At 48.1% G+C, this 23,388-nt stretch overlaps 1 protein-coding gene across 6 annotated transcripts in view; it reads right to left on the bottom strand.

The window, feature by feature from the left end:
- The window catches only part of ccdc18 (coiled-coil domain containing 18), a 239,684-nt gene that overhangs the window by 161,618 nt on the left and 54,678 nt on the right, over positions 1-23,388 (bottom strand). For all 6 annotated transcript variants that reach the window (XM_072510511.1, XM_072510508.1, XM_072510507.1 and 3 more), the window contains 2 exons: positions 18,238-18,544; positions 5,486-5,613 (listed from right to left, as the gene is read on the bottom strand). In XM_072510511.1, the coding sequence (XP_072366612.1) occupies positions 5,486-5,613; positions 18,238-18,544 (435 nt within the window). The remainder of the gene's footprint in view (positions 1-5,485; positions 5,614-18,237; positions 18,545-23,388) is intronic.

Below are 23,388 nucleotides of genomic sequence, written 5' to 3'. Positions count from 1 at the left end.
ATTTTTGAATACTTATATAAGAACATAAGAACTAGGAGCAGGAGTAGGCCACCTGGCCCTTCGAGCCTGCTCAGTCATTCAATAAGATCATTGCTGATCTTTTGTGGACTCAGCTCCACTTTCCCACCCGAACACCATAACCCTTTATTACTTTATTCTTTAAAAACTATCTATCTTTATCTTGAAAATATTTAGGGAAGGAGCTTCAACTGCTTCACTGGGCAGAGAATTCCATAGATGAGTCTATACCAATTCATTTGTTGTATAATTACATTTCCTTTTGTTTGTTTTCCTTCCTGTATACTCACTTCATATATTTAAACTCTTCTGTAGTATGGTGTGATAACCCAAAAAGGGGATTCCCTGTGGAGTTAATTAGATTTCAACTTGGCAAGATGATGTAATGACTGGGAGGAGCCAAAGTATCAGGCACTTTGCAGAAAAGCAGTGTGTTAGTTGAAGATGTGAGCTGAAGTCAAGCATCTCAGTTCAGTTAAAATATATGTCTGTAGATAGATTAGCAGTTTCTTTTCAAGGGGTTCAGAAGAGTGTGGTTAGCAAGCGAGCTGAAACAGCTTCTAATAATGTACAGCCAGAGTTTCTGTATGGTTCTGACAGGATTTAAAGCAGTGTCAAAATATCTCTCTTTTTCAAAGAACATCTCTGTAAAGCAGGTATTCTTGAGTGCTAACCATGTTTAAACAGTGGATTGAGAGCAGAGACAGGTTTTTTGTTTGACTGGGGATAAAGATAGCAGTTAAGAGTTACTGTATTCGCTGTATTAGTTTGCATAGTTTACGGGGCAATTGTAAGCTGTTTTCTGGTGTGATTTTAAAGATATTTTAATACTATGATAGCAATAAGGTTTGTTTTAATGTACCATTTCCCTATTTCTTTGTGAAATCACTCATGGAGCGAGGTATCCTTTCTTCAGTCTTACAAAATTAAAATAAAATATTGGGTTTTCTGTCCAGTATTCCTAGCCACTGTTGGGAGTCTGGTCCAGGATCGTAATAATAAGACTTTGAGTGTTGTTTTAGCTGAATTCATAGCATTTAAGGCCAGAAGCGAGAAAGTAAACAGCTCTAAAATCTGCTAAGAGCAGGAAAGATATACAATAGAGTAATGGGCACCAAAGTAAACTCCAGAGGAACTAAAGGACAATTAGTTCTAGAAACAAGAGAATGGAAAAGAAACTCTGGGAATGTTAAAGCAAAAAGGAACAGGATACTGTGCATGGAAGTTAAAGTCAGACATGGGAAGAAAAGAGCTGATGAGGTTTACTACAGACAAGCCACATATTTGAAGCAATCGTAAGGTTTGGTGTTCTTATTTCCAGTGTTTGAAGCAGTAGTATTCTGTTGGGGACTGAGTACCTGAATTTGTGTAGAATTTGGATACATGTTGAAGCTTAAGACAAAGGAATTCTGAAAGATTTGTTATTAAAAACTAACTAGCAGAGCTGTGACTCTGTTCCTCCACGTTTTCTGAAAAAAGTCAAACTTTACATTCTGGGATCTTCCCATCCTGTAGTAACACCAACTGGAATCGTAACAACACCACCATCCCATCTGTCTTGTTGCTCACACTCCATTCTCTGTCCCTTCTGGATAGGGCGCACCACACACAGAGGACATGCATTTCACCAAACCACTGCTTCATCTCCTCTGATCAACTCTTTCTTTTGGCTCCATACAGGCCAAACGCGCACACAACAAATGTGAGTGAGCCCAGAGTGGGTGATGGATGGCAGAGATCCTCACTCTCCACCAGTTTGAAGAGATTGCAGCAGAGCTTGGCCTCACTCAACAATGTAGTACGGATCTCAACTCCAACACCGCCGAATTCTGCAATTCACTGCGAGTGCAATGTACGCTGAATTAGCTCCAGCTCATCCACTAAAAAACTGTCCTTTCATATTTTGCAGATACCAGCAGACCGTGGACAGCTAGCAGCACCCCAAGCACCTTGAGCACGTCGGAGGATGAGGGGACCCAGAAACAACCATCACAGTGCTCACCTGTGCCCTCCAGTAGCACAGAGACACACATACATCTCGGTGGGGTATAGTTCAAGGTTAGATTCGGGGTCACAACTCACTATGTCCCCACAGCAGTCGAACGCATGGACAGTCCAGGTCTCAGACAATCGAGGGCGGTCCCAGTCAGATGATGACTCTCTGAAAGTGGCTGCCAGCTCACAGATGGAGATCCAAAGGCAGGCAGTGGAACATCCGGCAGAACTTTGAGAATCTCAACAGACTAGTGCTCGCAATGGAGGAGTCCATCTACATTCTGTCTGCTGTCCTACCTACGACATGCAAGTGTCTCAAGGCCTCCAAGGAAAGGTTGGCTACCATCATGGAGGCCTTGATCCAGCAGATTCCGTCGGATTTGCGCTCAGCTCTGCACTCCATCGCCACACACTCTGGCGGCACTATCAGGATGTAGACTGCATGGGGACAAGGCACCTCAACGTCCCTCCAGGTGCCCAATGTCCTGTAGAAGTCAGGCTGGGACCCGCTAGCACCCACAGGGAGGATGAATGTCAGCTGGACACTTTATTTATTTATTTTTAATATAAATTTAGAGTACCCAATTCATTTTTTCCAATTAAGGGGCAATTTAGCGTGTTCAATCCACCTACCTTGCACATCTTTGGGTTGTGGGTGCAAAACCCATGCAAACACGGGGAGAATGTGCAAACTCCACACGGTCAGTGACCCAGAGCCGGGATCGAACCTGGGACCTCGACGCCGAGAGACTGCAGTGCTACCACCAACTGGGCACTTTCAAGGGTATGCAACCACGCAGAGTCCCTTCTGCCTGTGCACACACCAACTCCAGCAGCACAAGTTAGCGAGGGTACTTCTGCCTTTGAGCTTGGAGACTTTATGAATCCCGGCCACTCCAGGGCTCAGGCCACCAGAGGACATCTGCCAAGGTCATCACATGTGTAAGGCTGTTGCAGTCAGCAGGCTGCCTCTACCCCTGCTGCCGATGTAGGGCTGCACAAAGATATAATGGTAGGGTTAGAAAAGTCAAAAGATTTTGATGTTACCTCAGGATCACAGGTGTTCAATCACTGTAAATAAATCATACTTTCTGAAAACCATTCCATGGGTATGTGAATGCCATGGTCAGATGAAAGAGGTTTGGTTTGGATCTTCACAATCCTCTTATCTTGAGGTTCCATCTTCCTCACACTCAGAATATCCCCTTTTGAGATTAACATTCATGTGATGTTAACCTCAGTGCAGCTTGTTTCCAGACCCTTGTATGTTGTGTATAATTCGTTATTAGGATTGTATGACAGGCTGGTTCTCAACCCTTAGTCCTCAAGGGGTAGCAATGGCAGAGGAGTATTTATCAGCAATGTGAATTTCTATGCAGCTGAGTTTCTTAACCGATAGTTTCCCAAACAAACTTTTGGATAAGAACTCTACGCTGGTCCGCACTTCCTTTGCAGCAATATTTGCATCTTCACATGGCATAGAAAGCAACCAATCTCAACTCACAATGCTGATCTTCCTTACTGGACTTGAAGTTGACAGACATAATAATAATCGCTTATTGTCACGAGTAGGCTTCAATGAAGTTACTATGAAAAGCCCCTAGTCGCCACATTCTGGCACTTGTTCGGGGAGGCTGGTATGGGAATTGAACCCGTGCTGCTGGCATTGTTCTGTATTACAAGCCAGCTATTTAGCCCACTGTGCTAAACCAGCACCAATGACCAGAGACCAGATCTAATCCTATTAAGTCGTGGGCTCCTAAGGCCCAAGTACAAATGCAGGGCCCGTCCTCTAAGTGAATGGGCTAGGGTCTGGCAGATGGAATACAATGTTGACAAATGTGAGGTTATCCATTTTGGTAGGAATAACAGCAAAAGGGATTATTATTTAAATGATAAAATATTAAAACATGCTGCTGTGCAGAGAGACCTGGGTGTGCTAGTGCATGAGTCGCAAAAAGTTGGTTTACAGGTGCAACAGGTGATTAAGAAGGCAAATGGAATTTTGTCCTTCATTGCCAGAGGGATGGAGTTTAAGACTAGGGAGGTTCTGCTGCAATTGTATAAGATGTTAGTGAGGCCACACCTGGAGTATTGTATTCAGTTTTGGTCTCCTTACTTGAGAAAGGACGTACTGGCACTGGAGGGTGTGCAGAGGAGATTCACTAGGTTAATCCCAGAGCTGAAGGGGTTGGATTACGAGGAGAGGTTGAGTAGACTGGGACTGTACTCGTTGGAATTTAGAAGGATGAGGGGGGATCTTATAGAAACATATAAGATTATGAAGGGAATAGATAGGATAGATGGGGGCAGGTTGTTTCCACTGGCGGGTGAAAGCAGAACTAGGGGGCAATGCCTCAAAATAAGGGGAAGTAGATTTAGGACTGAGTTTAGGAGGAACTTCTTCACCCAAAGGGTTGTGAATCTATGGAATTCCTTGCCCAGTGAAGCAGTAGAGGCTCCTTCATTAAATGTTTTTAAGATAAAGATAGATAGTTTTTTGAAGAATAAAGGGATTACAGGTTATGGTGTTCGGGCCGGAAAGTGGAGCTGAGTCCACAAAAGATCAGCCATGATCTCATTGAATGGTGGAGCAGGCTCGAGGGGCCAGATGGCCTACTCCTGCTCCTAATTCTTATGTTCTTATGATGTTATGGCTATTCTCTCTAGAAGTCAGAAAATGGCTTGGAGGGCGAGAGGAGAATTCTCCTGATGATCAGACTTCATTTTACTCCTCCTGGAACCTTTCAGCTATTAGGGTATCACCAGAACATCTCCCCTCCTCCATGGCTGCCATTAACTCTCCAATGAGAGAACCGCAATGTGTTTTATAACTAGCTGATTTCTGACTTTTCGGTTCCCGCTACATTCTCCCCTCCCGCCCACCACCAAACCCACTACGGCGGGATGGAGAATTCTGCCCTTTATGCCAAACTACACAGCAAGTCAGTAAGAAAGATAGTTATCGAAAAAATGCATTGGCTATAAAATTATTCAATCAGTGCGTAATTGCAGACATGAATCCTTGAACCCCGGTGAACTTGAATCAAATCAGGTTAAAATTTCACGCTGTAAGAAAGTTTTTGTTAAAATAACTGATGTTATAAGCTATAATCAAAACATAGATCTAATGTACTAGAGGGGGCTAGTTTGCTCAGTTGGCTAGAGTGTGGTTCAGAATAATGCCAACAGTAGGGGTTCAATCCCTGTTTTGGCTGAGGTAGAATTGAGGCACGCCTGCTCGCCCTGTCCCCGAGAGTGGAAAGCAACAGCAAATCACCACTGATAAAATCAGCCAAGAAAACAGGTCAGGTTGAAACATCACCAGACAATGAGCCAAGGATCTGCTTCCGCGCAGAACACACATGAATGAACGAATCTAGCGTACATCCATTCCCCTTGCTCTTTCACGGTCAAGTTCAAATTTTTTAAACCGTCTTGCATTAATTAAGGCAGTTCATTTAAAAAATACCTGAGTTCTGTAATCAGCGAATCACTCGAATCAGCATTTAATTTAAAATTTTTCATCCCTATCGCCTTCCTGGTAAAAGAAAAGACACCCAGGGAGCTTGAACTGGGACCAAATCCTCCACTATCAATCTGCAATACAGAAAGAGGGAGAACTACATTAAACACGTAGATCTCCAATTCTATGTATCTGGACAGAGTTACAATATTTACTTTAAGCACCAAGTTATTATAGACTGGAGTGTCCCTCCAAACTGTTTCATTCTACAACTTGTTTCACCCATTAGAATACCAATTTTCTCCAATTCTTAACTCAAAATTTGCTAACTGAAAAATATGTGTTCAGTCACTATTCTCTCACTATTTACTGGTCTTGCATAATGTTAAACATGGATCTATGAAATGCAACTCATCACATACCTTCAAATTTAAGGGTAAAAGCACAAGCAAATTAGCAGAGACAGGATAAAAGATCGCAAGGAGAATGGCGGAGGAGCAGGAGAACAGGCAGAGACCATAAGCAGCAGGAATTCGGAGCGAGAGTATATATGTGAGGAAGAGAGAGAGAGACAGACAGAGAGAGAGGAGTTGTGTAAGTTCATTGGTTGGTAAGTGCAGGCCTTTCTGGACTTGGCACAGAGGAAATGATGGCTGGGATTCTCCGCCCGTTTTCAGCGGACGGGAAAGCCGGGGGGGGGGGTCCAATGGGAGTCCCCCAAACAGCTTCTGATTGGGGTGATTTCCTGTTCGCATTGTCCCCACCCTCCGCCAATGACATAATGGAATTCCCGCCATGAAAGGTTGTGAACCTCATTGCCATATAGAGCATTCAGAGCCCATCTCGCCAGCGTGACGTCGTGGAACACGCCACCTGAATATTTTTTAACCAATCGCCAAAAGAAAAGCCAGGAAAAGCCAGCAATGAAGTCGTTAGGCAGCACAACACTTTTCCCAATGCTGAGTTCCCACTTGGTTAAAATAAACTATAAAATTCTGCCTGATCGATTAGTGACAAGTGTGTTATTATATTACATCATACTGCAGTGAATACTTTACAGAATTTTTAAGATATGTTAGTGAAAAACAGTTAGACAGGAGGTGGTAAGCTACACAGGCGAGGAGGGGAAAGAGTGGAAGTGCTGTAGTGCTAAGGGATTTGACAGTTAGGGGAGCAGACAGGCATTTCTGCAGCTATAGGCTTGTACCAGGATGGTATGTTACCTTGCTGGTGCAAGGGTCAAGGATTTCACACAATGACTGCAGGACATTTGTGAACTGCCAGGGGTCGCAGTCCACATTGTGATTAATGACAGAGACACAAAAAGGAATGAGGCCCAAAAAGTAGATTTTAGGGAGTTAGGAAAGGAATTAAAAGCAGGACCTCACCAGTAATCTCGGGATTACTCCCAAATCCACATGCCCGTGAGCACTAGAATAGGAAGATTGAGCAGTTCAACACATGGTTCAAGAAATGGAGTAGGAGGGACAGCTTTAGATTTCTGAGGCACTGGTATTGGAGGGACCTGTACAAGAAGGACAGGTCACACCTTAACAGGACTGAGACCAATGGGCTACTGAGAAGAGTTTAAACTAGATTGGCAGGGGATGGAAACCCGAGGGGTTTTTGTGAAAGAGAAGAGAAAAACTGGCAGTGGGAAGTATTAACTAATAAAATATCAGAGAGTAATATCAAGGTAAATAGAATGCTTCGAGAGTTAGATAGAATTAGAGTAGGCAATAGTAAGTCATTAGATCAGGTCAGAGCCAGGAGGAAAGTAATAACGCCTAAATCACAATTAATGATGTTAATAAGATTGATGAACTACAGGCACGGGTTGACCAATGGAATGATAATATTATTGCTTTAACAGAGTCCTGGCTCAAAGAAGGGCAGGACTGGTTGATAAATATTCCTGGGTGCAAGGTGTTTAGGAGAGATAGGAAAGGATGAAAATGGAGGCGGGGGCAGAGTAGCAACATTGATTAAAGATGGCAATACAGTACTGGATAGAGAGGAGTTTCAGAGGGGTCAGGGACGGAATTTCTATGGCAAGAGGTAAGGAATATAAAAGGTGCAATAACATTGATCTGTGTAGTATATAGACTACCAACTAGTGGAAGGGATGTAGAGAAACAAATTTGCAAAGAAATTACAATGAGGGGAAATCATTATAGAGTAAATATAATGGGAGACTTCAATTATCCAAATACAGACTGGGACAGGAATAGTGCAAAGGGACAAGCAGGGTGAGAGTTCCTGGAATGTGTCCCGAGAGTGGGACTAGGTAGAATGTTCTTTCAGAGAGCCAGAACAGTCTCGATGCGCTGTAAAGAAGGTGATTCTGTGAATTTAAATATATTCAAAACACTTGATATCAATCAATAAATAAGTGGTTATTTTTCTTACTTTAAAAACATTATGAGAAATAAGGTTTTAGGTTTCAACAAGCACCAATATTCGTCAGACCATGGGCTGGATTCTCCGCTGTCAGGATGCTCCATTTTGCCGGCAGCCTGGGGGTTTCCCGAAGGAGTGGGGCTTCCCCACAATGGGAAGCCCCAAATGACCAGCCGGTGAAACGGAGCATCCTGCTGGCGTGCTGAACCAGAAATCTGGCGCGGTGGGATGGAGAGTCCAGCCCCATTTATTTGAAAATATTCAATGCTTTTTCACGTTACAGCTGGTGGAAACTACCCAAGAGCAAAACAATTGGATGCCAAGAATGGCATAGGGAAGGAGGTATTAGAAAGTAGATGACATAGTCTCGACGCCCAAATCGGGGCCGTTGCCGGTTTGAGAGTCTCCGCCCCCTCCGAAGTGGCGGCATCATGTCGCGCACCATTGCAGTGTCATCGGCAGGCCCTCTCGCGATGCCCCGATGGGCCGAGTTCCCGACCGCAGTTCTAGTGCGGTCGGGAACCCGGCGTGGCAGCTGCGGATTGTGTCCAGCGCCACCACACTCAGCTGGGTTCCGTGCCGCTGGCTGGGGAGGCTTCTGCGAGGGCTGGGGGGAGGTGGCCAGGGGGTGTCCTGTGGGGTTGTGGATGGCGGGTCGGGTCCACGCACGGCCACACCATGTTGCACAGCACGACCGCTGCAAGTCATCACCGTGCACATGCGTGGCCAGCGACCCGGCCATTCTCCGGCCATTTTTGGCATGGGAGGCAGGAGTTTCACCCGGCACCGCTGCTAGCCCCTCACTGCTCCCAGAATCGGTGAGGGTTCGCCGCCAATTTTGGCTTTGTAAAATTCCCGTAAATTCTCCATTTCAGCCGGCACTTAGCCACTGAAACGGAGAATCCAGCTCAAGAGTTTTACCACAGAGCCAAGGAAAGCAAACCAACAAAGTTGAAAAGGAAGGCAACTTGCACTTCAGTCGAAAAGGAAGGCAACTTGCACTTCAGTCAATCATGGTTCAGAAGCATTTGAACAGGAATAAACCTGCTGATTTAGTGCAGATTACTCTTCATATCATGCAAGGTTAGCATTATTCAAGTCTGGAAAGGACTTGGGATGCAATTCCCCAAACAGATTTCTAAGTGTGGCCGCAAGCGGGAACTGCCACAAGCTTCCTGGCGCTCAGCCCACCGAGGCCACAACGTTAACTGATCCACTTAATGAGGCCCCACACACTTCCGGTTGCGGTGATGCACTGCTAAGCCGCACGTCTCGGCAGCTCCCGTTCCAACGGACTTTTGGGCTCTTATCGGGAGCCCCAACGGAATTTTTTTTCCGAACCTAACCCAGTGACGAAGGAAGGAGTCCCCCCGGGTGTGTATGGAAAGGAGCGGCGGTAGTGGCCAGATTGCGAAGGATCCTTTGGAGCAGCGGCAGAGTAGAGAAGGGAGAAGCAAGATGGCGGCGGATGGAGCCCACATGGTATGGGGCCCGGACCAGCAGGAGTTTCTCCGACGATGTGTGGAGGAGCTCAAGAAAGAGGTGCTGGCGCAGATGCTACTGGCAATCGAGGGACTGAAGGAAACACAAAAGGTCCAGGCGATGGAGCCCCGTGGAGTGAAGGCAAAGGCAGCCGAAAATGAAGATGAGATACAGGGCCTGGTGGTAAAAACGGAGACACACGAGGCACTACACAAGAGGTGCATTGAAAGGCTGGAAGCCCTGGAGAACAGCTCGAGGAGGAAAAACCTACGGATTCTAGGTCTCCCCGAAGGAGCAGAGGGAGCTGATGTTGGGGCTTATGTGAGCACGATGCTCCACACACTAATGGGATCTGAGGCCCCAACGGGCCCCCTGGAAGTGGAGGGAGCGTACCGGGTCCTCGTGAGAAGACCAAAGGCAGGTGAAACACCAAGAGCAATAGTGGTGAAGTTCCATCGCGACAGGGACAGAGAGATGGTCCTGAGCTGGGCCAAGAAAGCACGGAGTAGCAAATGGGAGAATGCGGTGATACGTGTGTATCAGGACTGGAGTGCGGAGGTGGCGAGAAGGAGGTGGCGAGCTTTAACCGGGCCAAGGCGGTGCTCCATAGGAAGAAAATAAAATTTGGGATGCTGCAGCCGGCGCGATTGTGGGTCACGCACCAGGGCAAGCACCACTACTTCGAGACGGCGGATGAGGCATGGACATTCATCCAAGAAGAGAAACTGGACTAGATTTGAGAGTTTGATGCTTGGAGAGAAGCAGCGAGATGGTGGTACAGAAATGTAAAGTGGGGAAAGGGGAGGGTTATTGTATAGCAATGTTGGACGGGGAATTTTTCTCCCCCCGATGTGGGGGGGGACACGAAGAAATGTGGGCGCCGGTGGGAAAAGGGACAGGGAAGGGGAATGAGGGAACTGCGCCATAGGGGGCGGGGCCGAGAGGAAAGCGTGGGTATTTTTCCCGCGCTATGGAAATTATAGCGGGAAAACAGGTGCAGGAAGGAAGGGAGCCCCACACGCAGGGAGGTCAAAGAGTGAACGGGGGAAGCCGAGGTCAGCCAGAGTTAGCTGACCTCTGGAAGCAATATGGGGAGAGTAACCAAGCTAGAGGGGGATTAACTGGGTTGCTGCTGCTGAGTGCAAGGGGGAACTGGTAAGAGATGAGGTGGTCGGAGCGGGAAGGCGCTGCCTGGGGGACAGACGGGTGCGCGGGACCTGGATGAGGAGATGGCGTAAAAAAGGGGATGGCTAGTCGACGAGGGGAGGGGGGGTGAATGGCCCCCCAATCCGGCTGATCACGTGGAATGTGAGAGGCTTAAATGGGCCGATTAAGAGGGCACGGGTGCTTGCGCACTTGAAGAGACTGAAGGGGGACGTAGTCATGCTCCAGGAGATGCACCTGAAGGTGGCAGATCAGGTTAAACTAAGAAAAGGATGGGTGGGACAGGTATTCCACTCAGGGTTGGACGTGAAAAACAGAGGGGTGGCAATATTGGTGGGGAAACGTGTATCATTCGAGGCTAAGAATATAGTGGTGGACAGCGGGGGCAGATATGTGATGGTGAGTGGCAGACTGCAGGGAGAGGCGGTTGTGCTGGTGAATGTATATGCCCTGAACTGGGATGACGCGGGATTCATGAAGCGAATGCTGGGACGTATCCCGGACCTGGAGGTGGAAAATTTGATAATGGGGGGGGGATTTTAACACAGTGCTGGATCCAGGGCTGGACCGGTCCAGATCCATGACCGGGAGAAGGCCGGCAGCGGCCAAGGTGCTTAAGGGATTTATGGAACAAATGGGGGGAGTGGATCCTTGGAGATTCGCCAGGCCGATGGCTAAAGAGTTCTCTTTCTTCTCCCACGTCCATAAGGTATACTCCCGGATAGACTTTTTCGTTTTGGGAAGGGCACTGATCCCGAAGGTGGCAGGAACGGAGTACTCGGCCATAGCTGTTTCAGACCACGCCCCGCTTTGGGTGGATCTGGAACTAGGAGAGGAAAGAGAGCAGCGCCCACTCTGGCGATTAGATATGGGACTACTGGCAGACGAGGGGGTCTGCGGAAGGGTGAGGGGGTGTATTGAGCGATACCTGGAGGTCAACGACGATGGGGAGGTTCAGGCAGGGGTAGTATGGGAAGCGCTGAAGCCGGTGGTTAGAGGAGAGCTGATCTCCATCAGAGCCCACAAGGGGAAACAAGAGGGCAAAGAAAGAGAGAGATTAGTGGGGGAAATTTTGAGGGTGGATAAAAAATATGCGGAGGCCCCAGATGAAGGGCTATACAGAGAACGACGAAGACTACAGACGGAGTTTGACCTGCTGACCACGGGAAAGGCAGAGGCACAGTGGAGGAAGGCACAGGGGATGCAATATGAGTATGGGGAAAAGGCGAGCCGGCAGTTGGCCCACCAACTTCGGAAGAGGACGGCGGCGAGAGAGATCGGGGGAGTTAGGGACGAAACGGGAAATATGGAGCAGAGAGCAGGGAAAGTGAACGAGGTGTTCAAGACCTTTTATGAGAGGCTATACAAGTCCCAACCCCCGGGGGGAAAAGAAGGAATGCTACACTTTCTGGACCAGCCAAGGTTCTCGAAGGTGAAGGGGCAGGAGGTGGCAGGTCTGGGGGCGCCAATCGAGGTGGATGAGGTGATTAAAGGACTGGGGAACATGCAGGCAGGGAAGGTCCCAGGACCAGACGGGTTTCCGGTGGAATTCTACATGAAGTATATGGATCTGTTGGCCCCGCTTTTGACGAGAACCTTTAATGAGGCTAAGGAAAGGGGAATGCTACCCCCGACAATGTCGGAGGCGACGATATCGCTAATCCTGAAACGAGATAAAGACCCGCTGCAATGCGGGTCATACAGGTCTATCTCACTCCTAAAATGTAGATGCCAAACTGCTGGCCAAAGTGATGGCGACAAGGATAGAGGATTGCGTCCCAGGGGTGGTGCATGACGATCAGACAGGGTTTGTAAAGGGGAGACAACTGAATGTTAATGTACGAAGGTTGCTGGGGGTGATGATGACGCCCCACCGGAGGGGGAGGCAGAGATAGTGGCGGCAATGGATGCAGAGAAGGCATTCGATAGGGTGGAGTTGGACTATCTGTGGGAGGTGCTGAAGAGGTTTGGGTTCGGTGAGGGGTTTATTAGATGGGTCAGACTCTTATATGGCAAGCGTAGTCACAAACCGGCAAAGATCGGGGTATCTTCGGCTACATAGGGGTACAAGACAAGGGTGTCCCCTGTCCCCATTACTGTTCGCGTTGGCAATTGAACTACTGGCCATAGCGCTGAGGGATTCTAAGTGGAGGGGGGTGCTTAGAGGGGGAGAGGAACACCGAGTGTCGCTCTACGCAGATGATCTACTGCTATACGTTGCGGACCCGGTAGAGGGGTGCCAGAAGTAATGCAGATACTTAGGGAGTTTGGAGAGTTCTCGGGATATAAACTAAATATGGGGAAGAGCGAGCTTTTTGTAATGCACCCCGGGGAACAGGGTAGGGGGATAGATGCTCTGCCGTTGAGGAGAGTGGTAAGGAACTTCCGATACCTGGGGATCCAGGTGGCCAGGAACTGGGGAACCCTGCATAGACTTAACCTGACGTGACTGGTGGAGCAGATGGAGGAGGACTTTAAGAGGTGGGATATGGTGACGCTGTCGCTGGCGGGCAGAGTGCAGGCAGTTAAAATGGTGGTCCTCCCGAGGTTTCTTTTCGTGTTTCAGTGCCTCCCCATTCTGATCACAAAGGCCTTTTTTTTTTTTAAATAGATAGGAGCATTATGAGCTTTGCGTGGGCAGGAAAGACCCCGAGAGTAAAGAGGGCGTTCCTGCAGCACAGTAGGGACAGAGGGGGACTGGCGCTGCCGAGTTTGAGCAACTACTATTGGGCCACCAATGTGTCGGTGGTCTGTAAGTGGATGAGGGAGGAAGAGGGAGCAGCGTGGAAGAAGCTGGAGATGGCGTCCTGTAAGGGAACGAGCCTGAAAGCGCTGGTGACGGCGCCGCTGCCGTTCTCCCCGAAAAGGTACACCACAAACCCAGTGGTGGTGGCAACCTTGAGGATCTGGGGGCAGTGGAGGCGACATAGGGGAGTGACGGGTGCCTCGGTGTGGTCCCCGATAAGGAATAACCACAGGTTTGTCCCAGGGAGGATGGATGGGGGGTTCCAGTGTTGGCAACGAGCAGGAATTAGGAAGCTGAGGGACCTGTTTATAGACGGGATGTTTGCAAGTCTGGGAGCGCTAGAAGAAAAATATAAGTTGCCCCCAGGGAACGCCTTCAGATATATGCAAGTGAGGGCATTTACGAGGCAACAGGTGAGGGAGTTTCCGCAGCCCCCGACGCAGGGGATCCAAGATAGAGTGATTTCGGGGGCATGGGTTGGAGAGGGCAAAGTGTCCGAAATATACCGGGAGATGAGGGATGAGGGGGAGGCGATGATAGAGGAGCTGAAGGGAAAATGGGAAGATGAGCTGGGGGAAGAGATTGAGGAGGGGCTTTGGGCGGATGCCCTAAGTAGGGTAAATTCCTCGTCCTCGTGTGCCAGGCTTAGCCTGATTCAATTTAAGGTTCTACATAGAGCACATATGACGGGAGCAAGACTGAGCAGGTTTTTCGGGGTCGAGGACAGGTGTGGGAGGTGCTCAGGAAGCTCGGCGAACCACACACACATGTTCTGGTCGTGTCCAGCACTGCAGGAGTTCTGGGGGTGTGTGGCAAGGGTAATTTCAAAGGTGGTGAAGGTCCGGGTCAAGCCAGGCTGGGGGTTAGCTATATTTGGGGTTGCAGAAGAGCCGGGAGTGCAGGAGGCGAAAGAGGCCGATATTTTGGCCTTTGCGTCCCTAGTAGCCCGGCGTAGGATTCTACTCCTGTGGAAGGAAGCGAAACCCCCGGGCGTGGAGGCCTGGATAAACGATATGGCAGGGTTCATAGGATTGGAACGAATAAAATTTGCATTGAGAGGATCGGCTCAGGGGTTCTCCAGGCGGTGGCAACCGTTCCTTGACTATCTCGCGGAACGATAATGAAAAGATAGAAATGACAGCAGCAGCAACCCAGGGGGGAGGGGGGGGGAGCACTATTCTGTGTTTTTGCTATTTGTTTTTTCTTTTTAGTTTTTGTTGTAAGTTCACTATATTATTTAAATAATGTTATCTACCAGTTAATGTATAATCTCTTGTTGAGTTGTAAAAACGGAAATATTTTTGTTTGAAACATTTAATAAAAAATTTTTAAAATGAGGCCCCACAGTCATCTTGCCGCAAATGAAGGCTTGCCAGCCGATTCGCCGGCACCACACTCACCAGTCCCCTGCGAACAAGGTCGAGCAGCACTTACCCAGCCAGCCCCACTCAGCTCGCAGCCATGGCACCGAGAAGACCGGCCCAAAGATTCGGCAATGCAGGCCTGGGGAGGCTCCTCGATGCAGTGGAAGCCAGGAGGGATGTCCTGTCCCCCGAGGGTGAGCCACAAGGCAGAAAATGCACCTGGGATGAGGTGGCGGCGGCCGTAACCTCGGGGGAGCGTGACCAGGAGGACTGGCCTCCAGTGTCATAAGGTCAACGTGTCCCCCCCCCCCCCCCAACCCCCAAGAGACCTTTCCGACCCCATGTGAGCATCCACCCCCCCAATCCTCCATGCGGCCCCCAACCCTCCCTTCACCCCCACCCCTCCAATCCTTCCTTTACACCCCGCCATCCCACCACTATGAACCAGGCGTGTGGCTAATGATGCCCTCTGTGCCTACGCAGGAGAAGCTCTCCCACAATCACCGGGGAGAGAGCCAAGACTGGTGGAAGCATGCCAGACATACGGATCCTCACCACCTTCGAGGAATGGGCCCTGGAGGTGACGGGGTGGCCAAGGACAGAGCAGTCACCAACGCGGAGGTTGGTGGAAACTGCAGAGGTGAGGATCCATGGGCCCCACCCGGAAGACCTGTCAAACACGAGTCATTGCCAAACTGACTGACCCATTCCCCCCGTTTCCCAACTGTCCCCCACTAACCACATGTCCATTCTCCTGGAGGTCCTCTAGCCGATGGCGCCGGCCCATCCCGGCTGGCCCCCTCTCCTGCCTCCCAAATCACCCCGGAGGAGAGCTCAGAGGAAAACACAACCGATGCATCACAGCTTTCATCTCTGCCAGCGCAGAGACACACACCTCGGTGGGAAACATTTCTGGTCAGGCTTCAGGGGCACAATCTGGTAAGCACCACATAGCTACTGATGCATATCAGGTGGAGGCAGGAACCCCCAGGTGAGACAGCAGTCGGATCTCAGGATCCAGCTGGGTCCCTGATGCGAAGCCTCTGGTACATGGTTACCCAGAGCCAATGGCTCAGAGGGAAATGTCAGCGACACTCCAGCAGGTCCATAGCCGATTGGGGGAGTCGCAGAGGCTACGGGCATAGAATGTCGCTGAAAATGCGTGGCACCGAGGCCAACACTGCTCGGATGGTGACCGTAGTGGAGATAAAGCAAATTACTGCGGATGCTGGCATCTGAAACAAAAACAGAAAATACTGGACAATCTCAGCATAAAAGGGAAGTAACATTTCGAGTCTGGATGGCTCTTTGTCAAAGCCGATTGCAGTGGAGAGTCTGGTGCATGACGTCGGCAGCATGAGTGAAGGTGTCCAAGGCGTTGCGCAGACAGTGTAGGCCATGGCTGAGGGTCTACTCAGAATGTCCGCCTCACTGGGGGATGTGACCCAGTACCACGCTGACCTTGATGAGGTGATACGGGACATTTCCTGCTCCCAGATGGGAATGGCCAGGACACTGCGGAGTTTGTCCCAGTCAAAGGTGGGCATTGCCAAGGCACTGCAGAGCATGGCCCAGTCGCTGAGGAGCATCACCGAGGGAGTCGATACCTTGGTGCAGTCATCAGGGAGCCACCAGGGCTGGCAGAGCCAGATGACGCAGGGACAGCTGGGGCTCGAACCAACTGCCCCTCTGTCCAGAAGTGAACCCGAACCCTAGGACCCCATGGGACAGAGTGGGAGGAGGGGGCCTTGGTGCCAAACTGGACCCTTCCATGGAATTGGGATGATGGCCACCAGCTCCCCCGAGTTCCACCCATCTGATGAAGCCACGTCTCAAGGTCAGCACACGGGACAGAGCGACATGGGGGCCCTCCGGCCCCCAGAGAGCAGCCATCAGGTGCATCGAAGGACGCAGGGCGAGGTAAGCAGCTGGCTGCCTCCACCTTAGATATGCATCCTGGGGAGACACCTAGACATAGCAGAAGAGCTAGGAAGGCAAAGCACATCTAGGCTCATGGGCAGGAGGGCGGGGTAGGTAGGTACAGGATGAGGACGTGGTGGGGTAAGTGGGGCGGCACCATCGGGAGAGGAATTGTATGAAACCTGTGACAAATTAAACACCCTTGAGCACAACCAGCATGGTGCCTCTGTCACTGCCCCCAACCCCGGCACCTCGCAGCGATGTGACACAGACCCTGAGAGGGTGAGAGATGGGGTGGGTAAGGTATCGATGGAGAAGCAGGCCATGTCCTAAGTGAAGCGGGAGGGTATGAGTGCCACCCTGGCCCTCCAGGCTTGCTGGACCCTCGCTGCTGTCGCCTCCGCTGATCATCCGGTTCCTCCCTGGGATCGTCTTCCAGCCCCTGCTGGTCCAGCACCGCCTCATCATCCTCGTCCTCCTCCTCGGGGGTGGCAACATGTTCCTTGTCCCTAACCTCCAGCTCGTCGCCCCGCTGCTGTGCCAGCTTGTGGAGGATACAGCAGACCACCAAAAAGCGGGGACCATGCGGGGGGGTTTAACTGCAGGGTACCACCAGAATGGTCGGGGCATCGGACCGCATTTTGAGCAGAACGATGCACCACTCAATGACAGACTGGGTGGCCACATGGGCCTTGTTATATTGAGTCTCCCCGTCGGTCTCCTGCCTCCGTACTGGCGCCATTAGCCAGGTCCTCAGCAGGACCCCTTTGCCTCCCAATAGTCAGCCGCTAATCCTGGGGTGGTCCTTGAAGAAGCAGGGGGATGACCGACTGCCCCCGGATGTTGGCTGCACGTCCGTGGTGTTGCCTTCCGCAGTGCTCAGGCACAATGGCCAGGCATCGCGGTCTGATTGGGATGGTAGGTTATGATTCCCACATGCTCCATGGTTGCCCACTCATGGGAATCCACTTGGGTTGTGTGACGTGCTCACTTAACCACTATTGCCAATCCCCTATTAGCAATAGTCTTCAGCCGGTCCAGCCAGAGGCCTCGGCAGTTAGTGGGGGTTATAGGTGGTCGGTGGGGCAGACGGGCAGGGGCAATCCAGGAGTTGGCATGGTGGTGCCACATGAGGTTCCCCCCCGCACTGCCCCCCTCCTACGGTGGTCCACCCCTGCAGTGCCCCCCCCCAACCATTCGCGCCGAACACCAGGATGGCAAGCCCAGCACCCCCGGACTCTCTGCCTGTGAACAAAGATGGCTACTCACCTCCTCGGCTCCCTGCAGAAGCCCTTCCGCCGGGTTCACATTTTTAAAAGGGAGTATTAATCGGCGCCAGCGTGACCTCTTGAGGCTGATGCATCACAGGAAGCTCCCAATGGGGTGGCTCCCGATAATTGTATGGAAATAGGGCTTAAGTGGTTTCTCGCCATGCTATGGCAAGATCTCAATTTTGCCTACGGGAGCGGGCTGGTTGCATTGCAAACTGTTTGGCGCCTGACTCGTTTTTGGCCTCTTCCGCTATTCAATAGCCTTGTTTCGCTCGAGCGAGAGCACAATGAGGCCTGAGAATCACGCCCTTGAGCTTTATTAAAAGCAAAATAAAAGTTATGTTACAGCGTGAAAAAGCGTATACGAGGTTAGTGTTGCTCTGATGATTAAACATTTAATTTTTAGTTTACCTCTTTGCTTTTTAGCTGTTGCATTTGTAGAACTGACTCCAAGTTCTTCATCTCCAACTTGGTGACCTCTAGTTCTTTATTGAGCTGAAGCGATTTTTCACTTTGGGAAGTTGTTAGTAATCTTAGTCCTGCATTCTCTACCCTCAAGGCATCTCGGTCTTTCAAAACGGCCTCTTTGTCCGCTAGTTCGCTTTCTAACATCTTAACCTTTTCTTTGGAGTCAGATAAAATTGAAAACAGTCCTTCATTTTTAGCCTCCAGATCCTTCTGAACCAACTTCACATCGCAAGATTGTCCCATTACTATCCTACAAACAAACAAAATTATTAAAGTGATTACTGGTGTATATGGCAATTGCTCACATGCATTTTTACACCTACTATACACCCATTTGTGCTATATACACATTGTTTTAATTCGTTCATGGGATGAGAGTGTCACTGGCAAAACCATCATTCACTATCCATCCCTAAATGCCTTTGAGAAAAAGTGGTGGCGAGCTGATGCTTGGACCGTTTCAGTCCATCTAGTGCAGGTACACCAACGGGGAGTGCTGTTTGGAAAGGATTTCCAGGATTTAGATCTGGTGACAGTGAAGGAACAGCAAAATAGTTACAAGTCAGGATGGTACGTGGCTTGGAGGGAAACTTGCAGAGGGTGGTGTTCCCATGCATTTGCTGCCTTATCCTTCTAGGTGGTAGGGGTCATGGGTTTGGAAGGTTCTGTCAAGTTGCTGCAGTGCATCTTGGAGATGCCACATATTGCTTTCACTGGTAAAGGGAGTGAATTAAAAAAAAAATTTTTTTTAAGGTGCCGATAAAGTGGGCCGTTTTGTCTTAGATGGTGTCGGAGTTCTTGCCTGTTTTTGGAGCTGCATTCACCCAGGCAAGTGGAGAGTGTCCCATCACACTCTTGACTTGAGCTTTGCAAATGATGGTCAGGTTTCAGAGATTTACTTTCAACAGAATTCACAACCTCTGACTTGCTCTTGTAGCCAAAGTATTTATATAGTCCAGTTAATTTCTGTTAATAATTAACAATTTAACAATAATATTATTCCCCTAGGATGTGTAGAATGACATGAAATGAATGAAAATCGCTCATCACAAGTAGGCTTCAAATGAAGTTACTGTGAAAAGCCCTTAGTCGCCACATTCCGGCGCCTGTTCGGGGAGGCTGGTACGGGAATTGAATCATGCTGCCTTGGTCTGTTTAAAAGCCAGTTACTTAGCCCTGTGCTAAACCCCAGGATGTACAGCTGGCTCTTGGGAGGCAAATGGGGTCCTGCTGAGGACCTGGCTAATGGCGCCAGTACGGAGGCAGGAGACCGACGCAGAGACTCGATACAACGAGGCCCATGTGGCCACCCGGTCTGTCATTGAGTGGTGCATCGGTCTGCTTAAAATGCGGTCCGATGCCCCGACCATTCTGGTGGTACCCTGCAGTAAAATCCCCCGCATGGTCCCCGCTTTGTGGTGGTCTGCTGTGTCCTCCACAAGCTGGCACAGCAGCGGGGCGACGAGCTGGAGGTTAGGGACAAGGAACATGTTGCCACCCCCGAGGAGGAGGACAAGGATGATGAGGCGGTGCCGGACCAGCAGGGGCCGGCGGACGATCCCAGGGAGGAACTGGAGGACCAGCGGAGGCTGTGGGACAGGACAAGGGGAGAATGTGCAAACTCCATACGGACAGTGATCCAGGGTCGGGATTCAAACCCGGGTCCTCAGCGCCGCAGTCCCAGTGCTAACCGCTGCACCACATGCCGCCCCATCAACGGGACTTAAAGACAAGTCTCCTAAATCCAACCATCTACATCCTCTTACTTCCTAAGGTTTCAAAAGAGGTAGCTATAAAAATAGTGAACAATGAGTTTTGATCTTGCAGTATTTTAGATTTTAAAATGACCTCTGCAGAATGGAAGGTGCAAACCTAACCCCACTAATTAGAGAACAGAGAGCAAGAACACAGGGAACCAACTATAGGTCAGTTAGCCCATCAGCAGCAGCAGGGAAAATATTAGAATTTACTATTAGGAACATAGTAACAGGGTACTTTGAAAATAATATGATTGAATAGATTCAAACAGATTGCTGAAAAGGAAATGCCGTTTGACAAATCAGTTATCATTTTTAAGGGAGCAACTAGACTCAAAATTGTAGATAAGAGAGAATTAGAGGATTTAGTGTATCTAGGCTTTTAAAAAGCATTTGGTAAAGTGCCACATGAAATTAGAGCTCCTGGGATTGGATGGTAATTTATTTGCATGAATTGAAATTGGTTAACAGACATAGGAATGAATGGGCTGTCTTTTGGCTTGGCCGACTATAGCTAGTAGGGTAATGCAAGTTTCATGATTTACAATCTATATTATTTACTTAGATGAGGAGGCCGAATGTAACATTTTCAAAATCGTTAACAAAAGCAAATTAGGGCAGCACGGTGGCGCAGTGGTCAGCACTCTGGCGCTGAGAACCCAGGTTCAATCCCGGCTCCTGGTCACTGTCCGTGTGCTGTTTGCACATTCTCCCCGTATTTGCGTGGGTCTCACCGCCACAACCCAAAATATATGCCTGGTAGGTCAATTGGCCATGCTAAATTGCCACTTAATTGAGGGGAAAAAAAGAATTGGGTACTGATAGTAATCAACTATTTTCTGATAGATCTGATAGGTAAAAAGGCTATTTTAATGTAAACAGTTTTAATACCCATTTTAAAATAAGGATTTCAGTACTCATAACCTTAGATCATGATTAAACACATAACTTCAACAGAAGCACAAAAGCCTGACACATGCACAAATTAATTGTAGATTAAAACAACATTTTTGTTGAGAAAATGAACAAGCTATTGCTCTGATGAACATATTTTCAAAGTCAGTTTGACATTAAGAAATAAGCGGTACCAGTAATCGAGATCAGGGTCAAGTACGCACCATAGCAATATGAAGGCACCATTGTCCAGAATGTGGATAAAGCAAAGTCAGCAGAAAACCAGTAGAAACCAGTCTTGATAATAGCACAAAATCGCATTCCATAGCATACACAAATATTCAAACATGAAACATTCAGAACTTATGTTGCACATTGAGGATTGACAGTTAACCATCGAATCAAATGTATTTGATTCTCACCCAAACCAATTAGGACAACATAGAGGTGTAGACAGATGGCTTCAGACTGATAAAATTCTCTTTAAACATGATGGTCCGCACAGCCATCTTTATTCCAGGATCATCCAATACTTTGACCTAACTATTCGCTATCTCTATTTTCATATTTTCACTTCTCCACTCTTAACTCTTGGAAGTAAATGCAAGCTGTTTTGCCGTAAGCAAGAAACCATTTCTGTATTATTTTGAAAGTTAAATTGTTAATAAGTTACTTCTCTTTAAGTCCTTTGCTAGCCGGATTTTATTGAGAATAGATTTAAGTTTTTCTCAATTGTAATCAAGTAGAGGCAATAAAAGATTCTTATTTGCATCAGAGACATTTAACTCAAATTTCTACTGAGTTTTAGTGTTGCGAGACTTCACTAGATCCGCATGGTAGATCTCTTCAGGTATTCTTAAATTTATTTATTTTTGTTTTTAAATTGATAGGGGAGCACATAAAGAGGCTACAAAGGAATATAGACAGGTGAAGGGAGTCGTCAAAAACATGGCAAGTTGAATATAACTTGGCAAGGTGTGAAATTATCCACATTATTGTTAGGGAAGATACAAAACAGATTAGCTAACTGATGAGAGATTAAGAAATATAATTATTCAGAGGGACCTGGGTGAACTTGTACACGAAGCATAGGAAATTAACATGCAGATACAATTAAGAAAGCAAATGGTATGTTGGCCTTTATTACAAAGATTGCAGTGTAACTGTAAAGAAGTTTAATTATATTATAGATTTTGATGAGACCACATCTAGAGTTCTGTGCAGTTTTGGTCTCCTTAACCAAAGAAGGACATACTTGCCTTAGCACAAGACAACAAAGGTTTGCCCTGAAGAAATCATATGGACTTGAAACATTAACTCGGTTTCTCTCATCACAGGTGCTGCCCAACCAGCTGTGCTTTTACAGCGTTTTCTGTTTTATTTCAGATTTTCATCATCTGCAATATTTTGCTTTTATTTGCTAGTCTGATTCCTTGAATAAGGTCCTATGAGGAGCGTTTAAAGAAACTAGGCCTATCGATATATTTCCTGGAGTTCAGAAGAATTAAAGATCATCTGATTGAAACATATAAAATTCTTAACAGACTTCACTGGGTAGATGCTGGGAAAATAGTTTTCCTGGCTGTCGTGTCTGGAACTTGAGCCCACAATCTTCAAATTAAAGGGTCAAACATTTAGGTCTGAGATGAGGAAAAACTTCTTCACTCAAAGGTTTGTGAATCTTTGAAATTTTATAGTTCAGAGAGCAATGGATGCTCATATATATTGAAGGTTGGGATCTACAGATTTTTGGATACTATAGAAACTAAGGAATGTAGGGATAGTGCAGGAAGATGGACTTAAATAATCTTTATTGTCACAAGTAGGCTTACATTAACATTGCAATTAAATTACTGTGAAAAGCCTCTAGTCGCCACATTCTGGCGCCTGTTTGGGTACACAGGGAGAATTCAGAATGTCCAAATTACCTAACAGCACGTCTTTCGGGACTTGTGGGAGGAAACTGGAGCACCCGGAGGAAACCCACGCAGACACGAGGAGAACGTGCAGACTCCGCACATACGGTGACCCAAGCCGGGAATCGAACCTGGGATCCTGGAGCTGTGAAGTAACAGTGCTACCCACTGTGCTATTGTGCTGCCATTAAGGTAGAATATCAATTATAATCTTATTGAATGGTGGAGCAGGCTAGAAGGACCAAATGGTCCACTCCTAACCTTTCTTATACGTTTAATATGAATGTTAAAATGTTGGATAGGGTTCCAATCAAGAGGATTCTTTTGTTCTGGATTATGCTGAGCTTCTTGTGTACTGTTGGATCAACATTCAAGAAGAGTTTTCCATCACCAAAAGTGAAGATTGTAGAAAGGCTTTGGCAAATCAAGAGGTGAGTCACTTGCCACAGGTTACCCAACCTCCGGCCTGTTCTTGTGGCCACAACATTTATGTGGCTGGTTTATTTAAGTTTCTGGTCAATGGTGAC

Source organism: Scyliorhinus torazame, chromosome 7 (assembly GCF_047496885.1).
Source record: "Scyliorhinus torazame isolate Kashiwa2021f chromosome 7, sScyTor2.1, whole genome shotgun sequence".
NCBI lineage: Eukaryota > Metazoa > Chordata > Chondrichthyes > Carcharhiniformes > Scyliorhinidae > Scyliorhinus > Scyliorhinus torazame.
The sequence above is the reverse complement of the archived record's forward strand: the minus strand, read 5'-3'. Positions and strand labels throughout refer to the sequence as shown.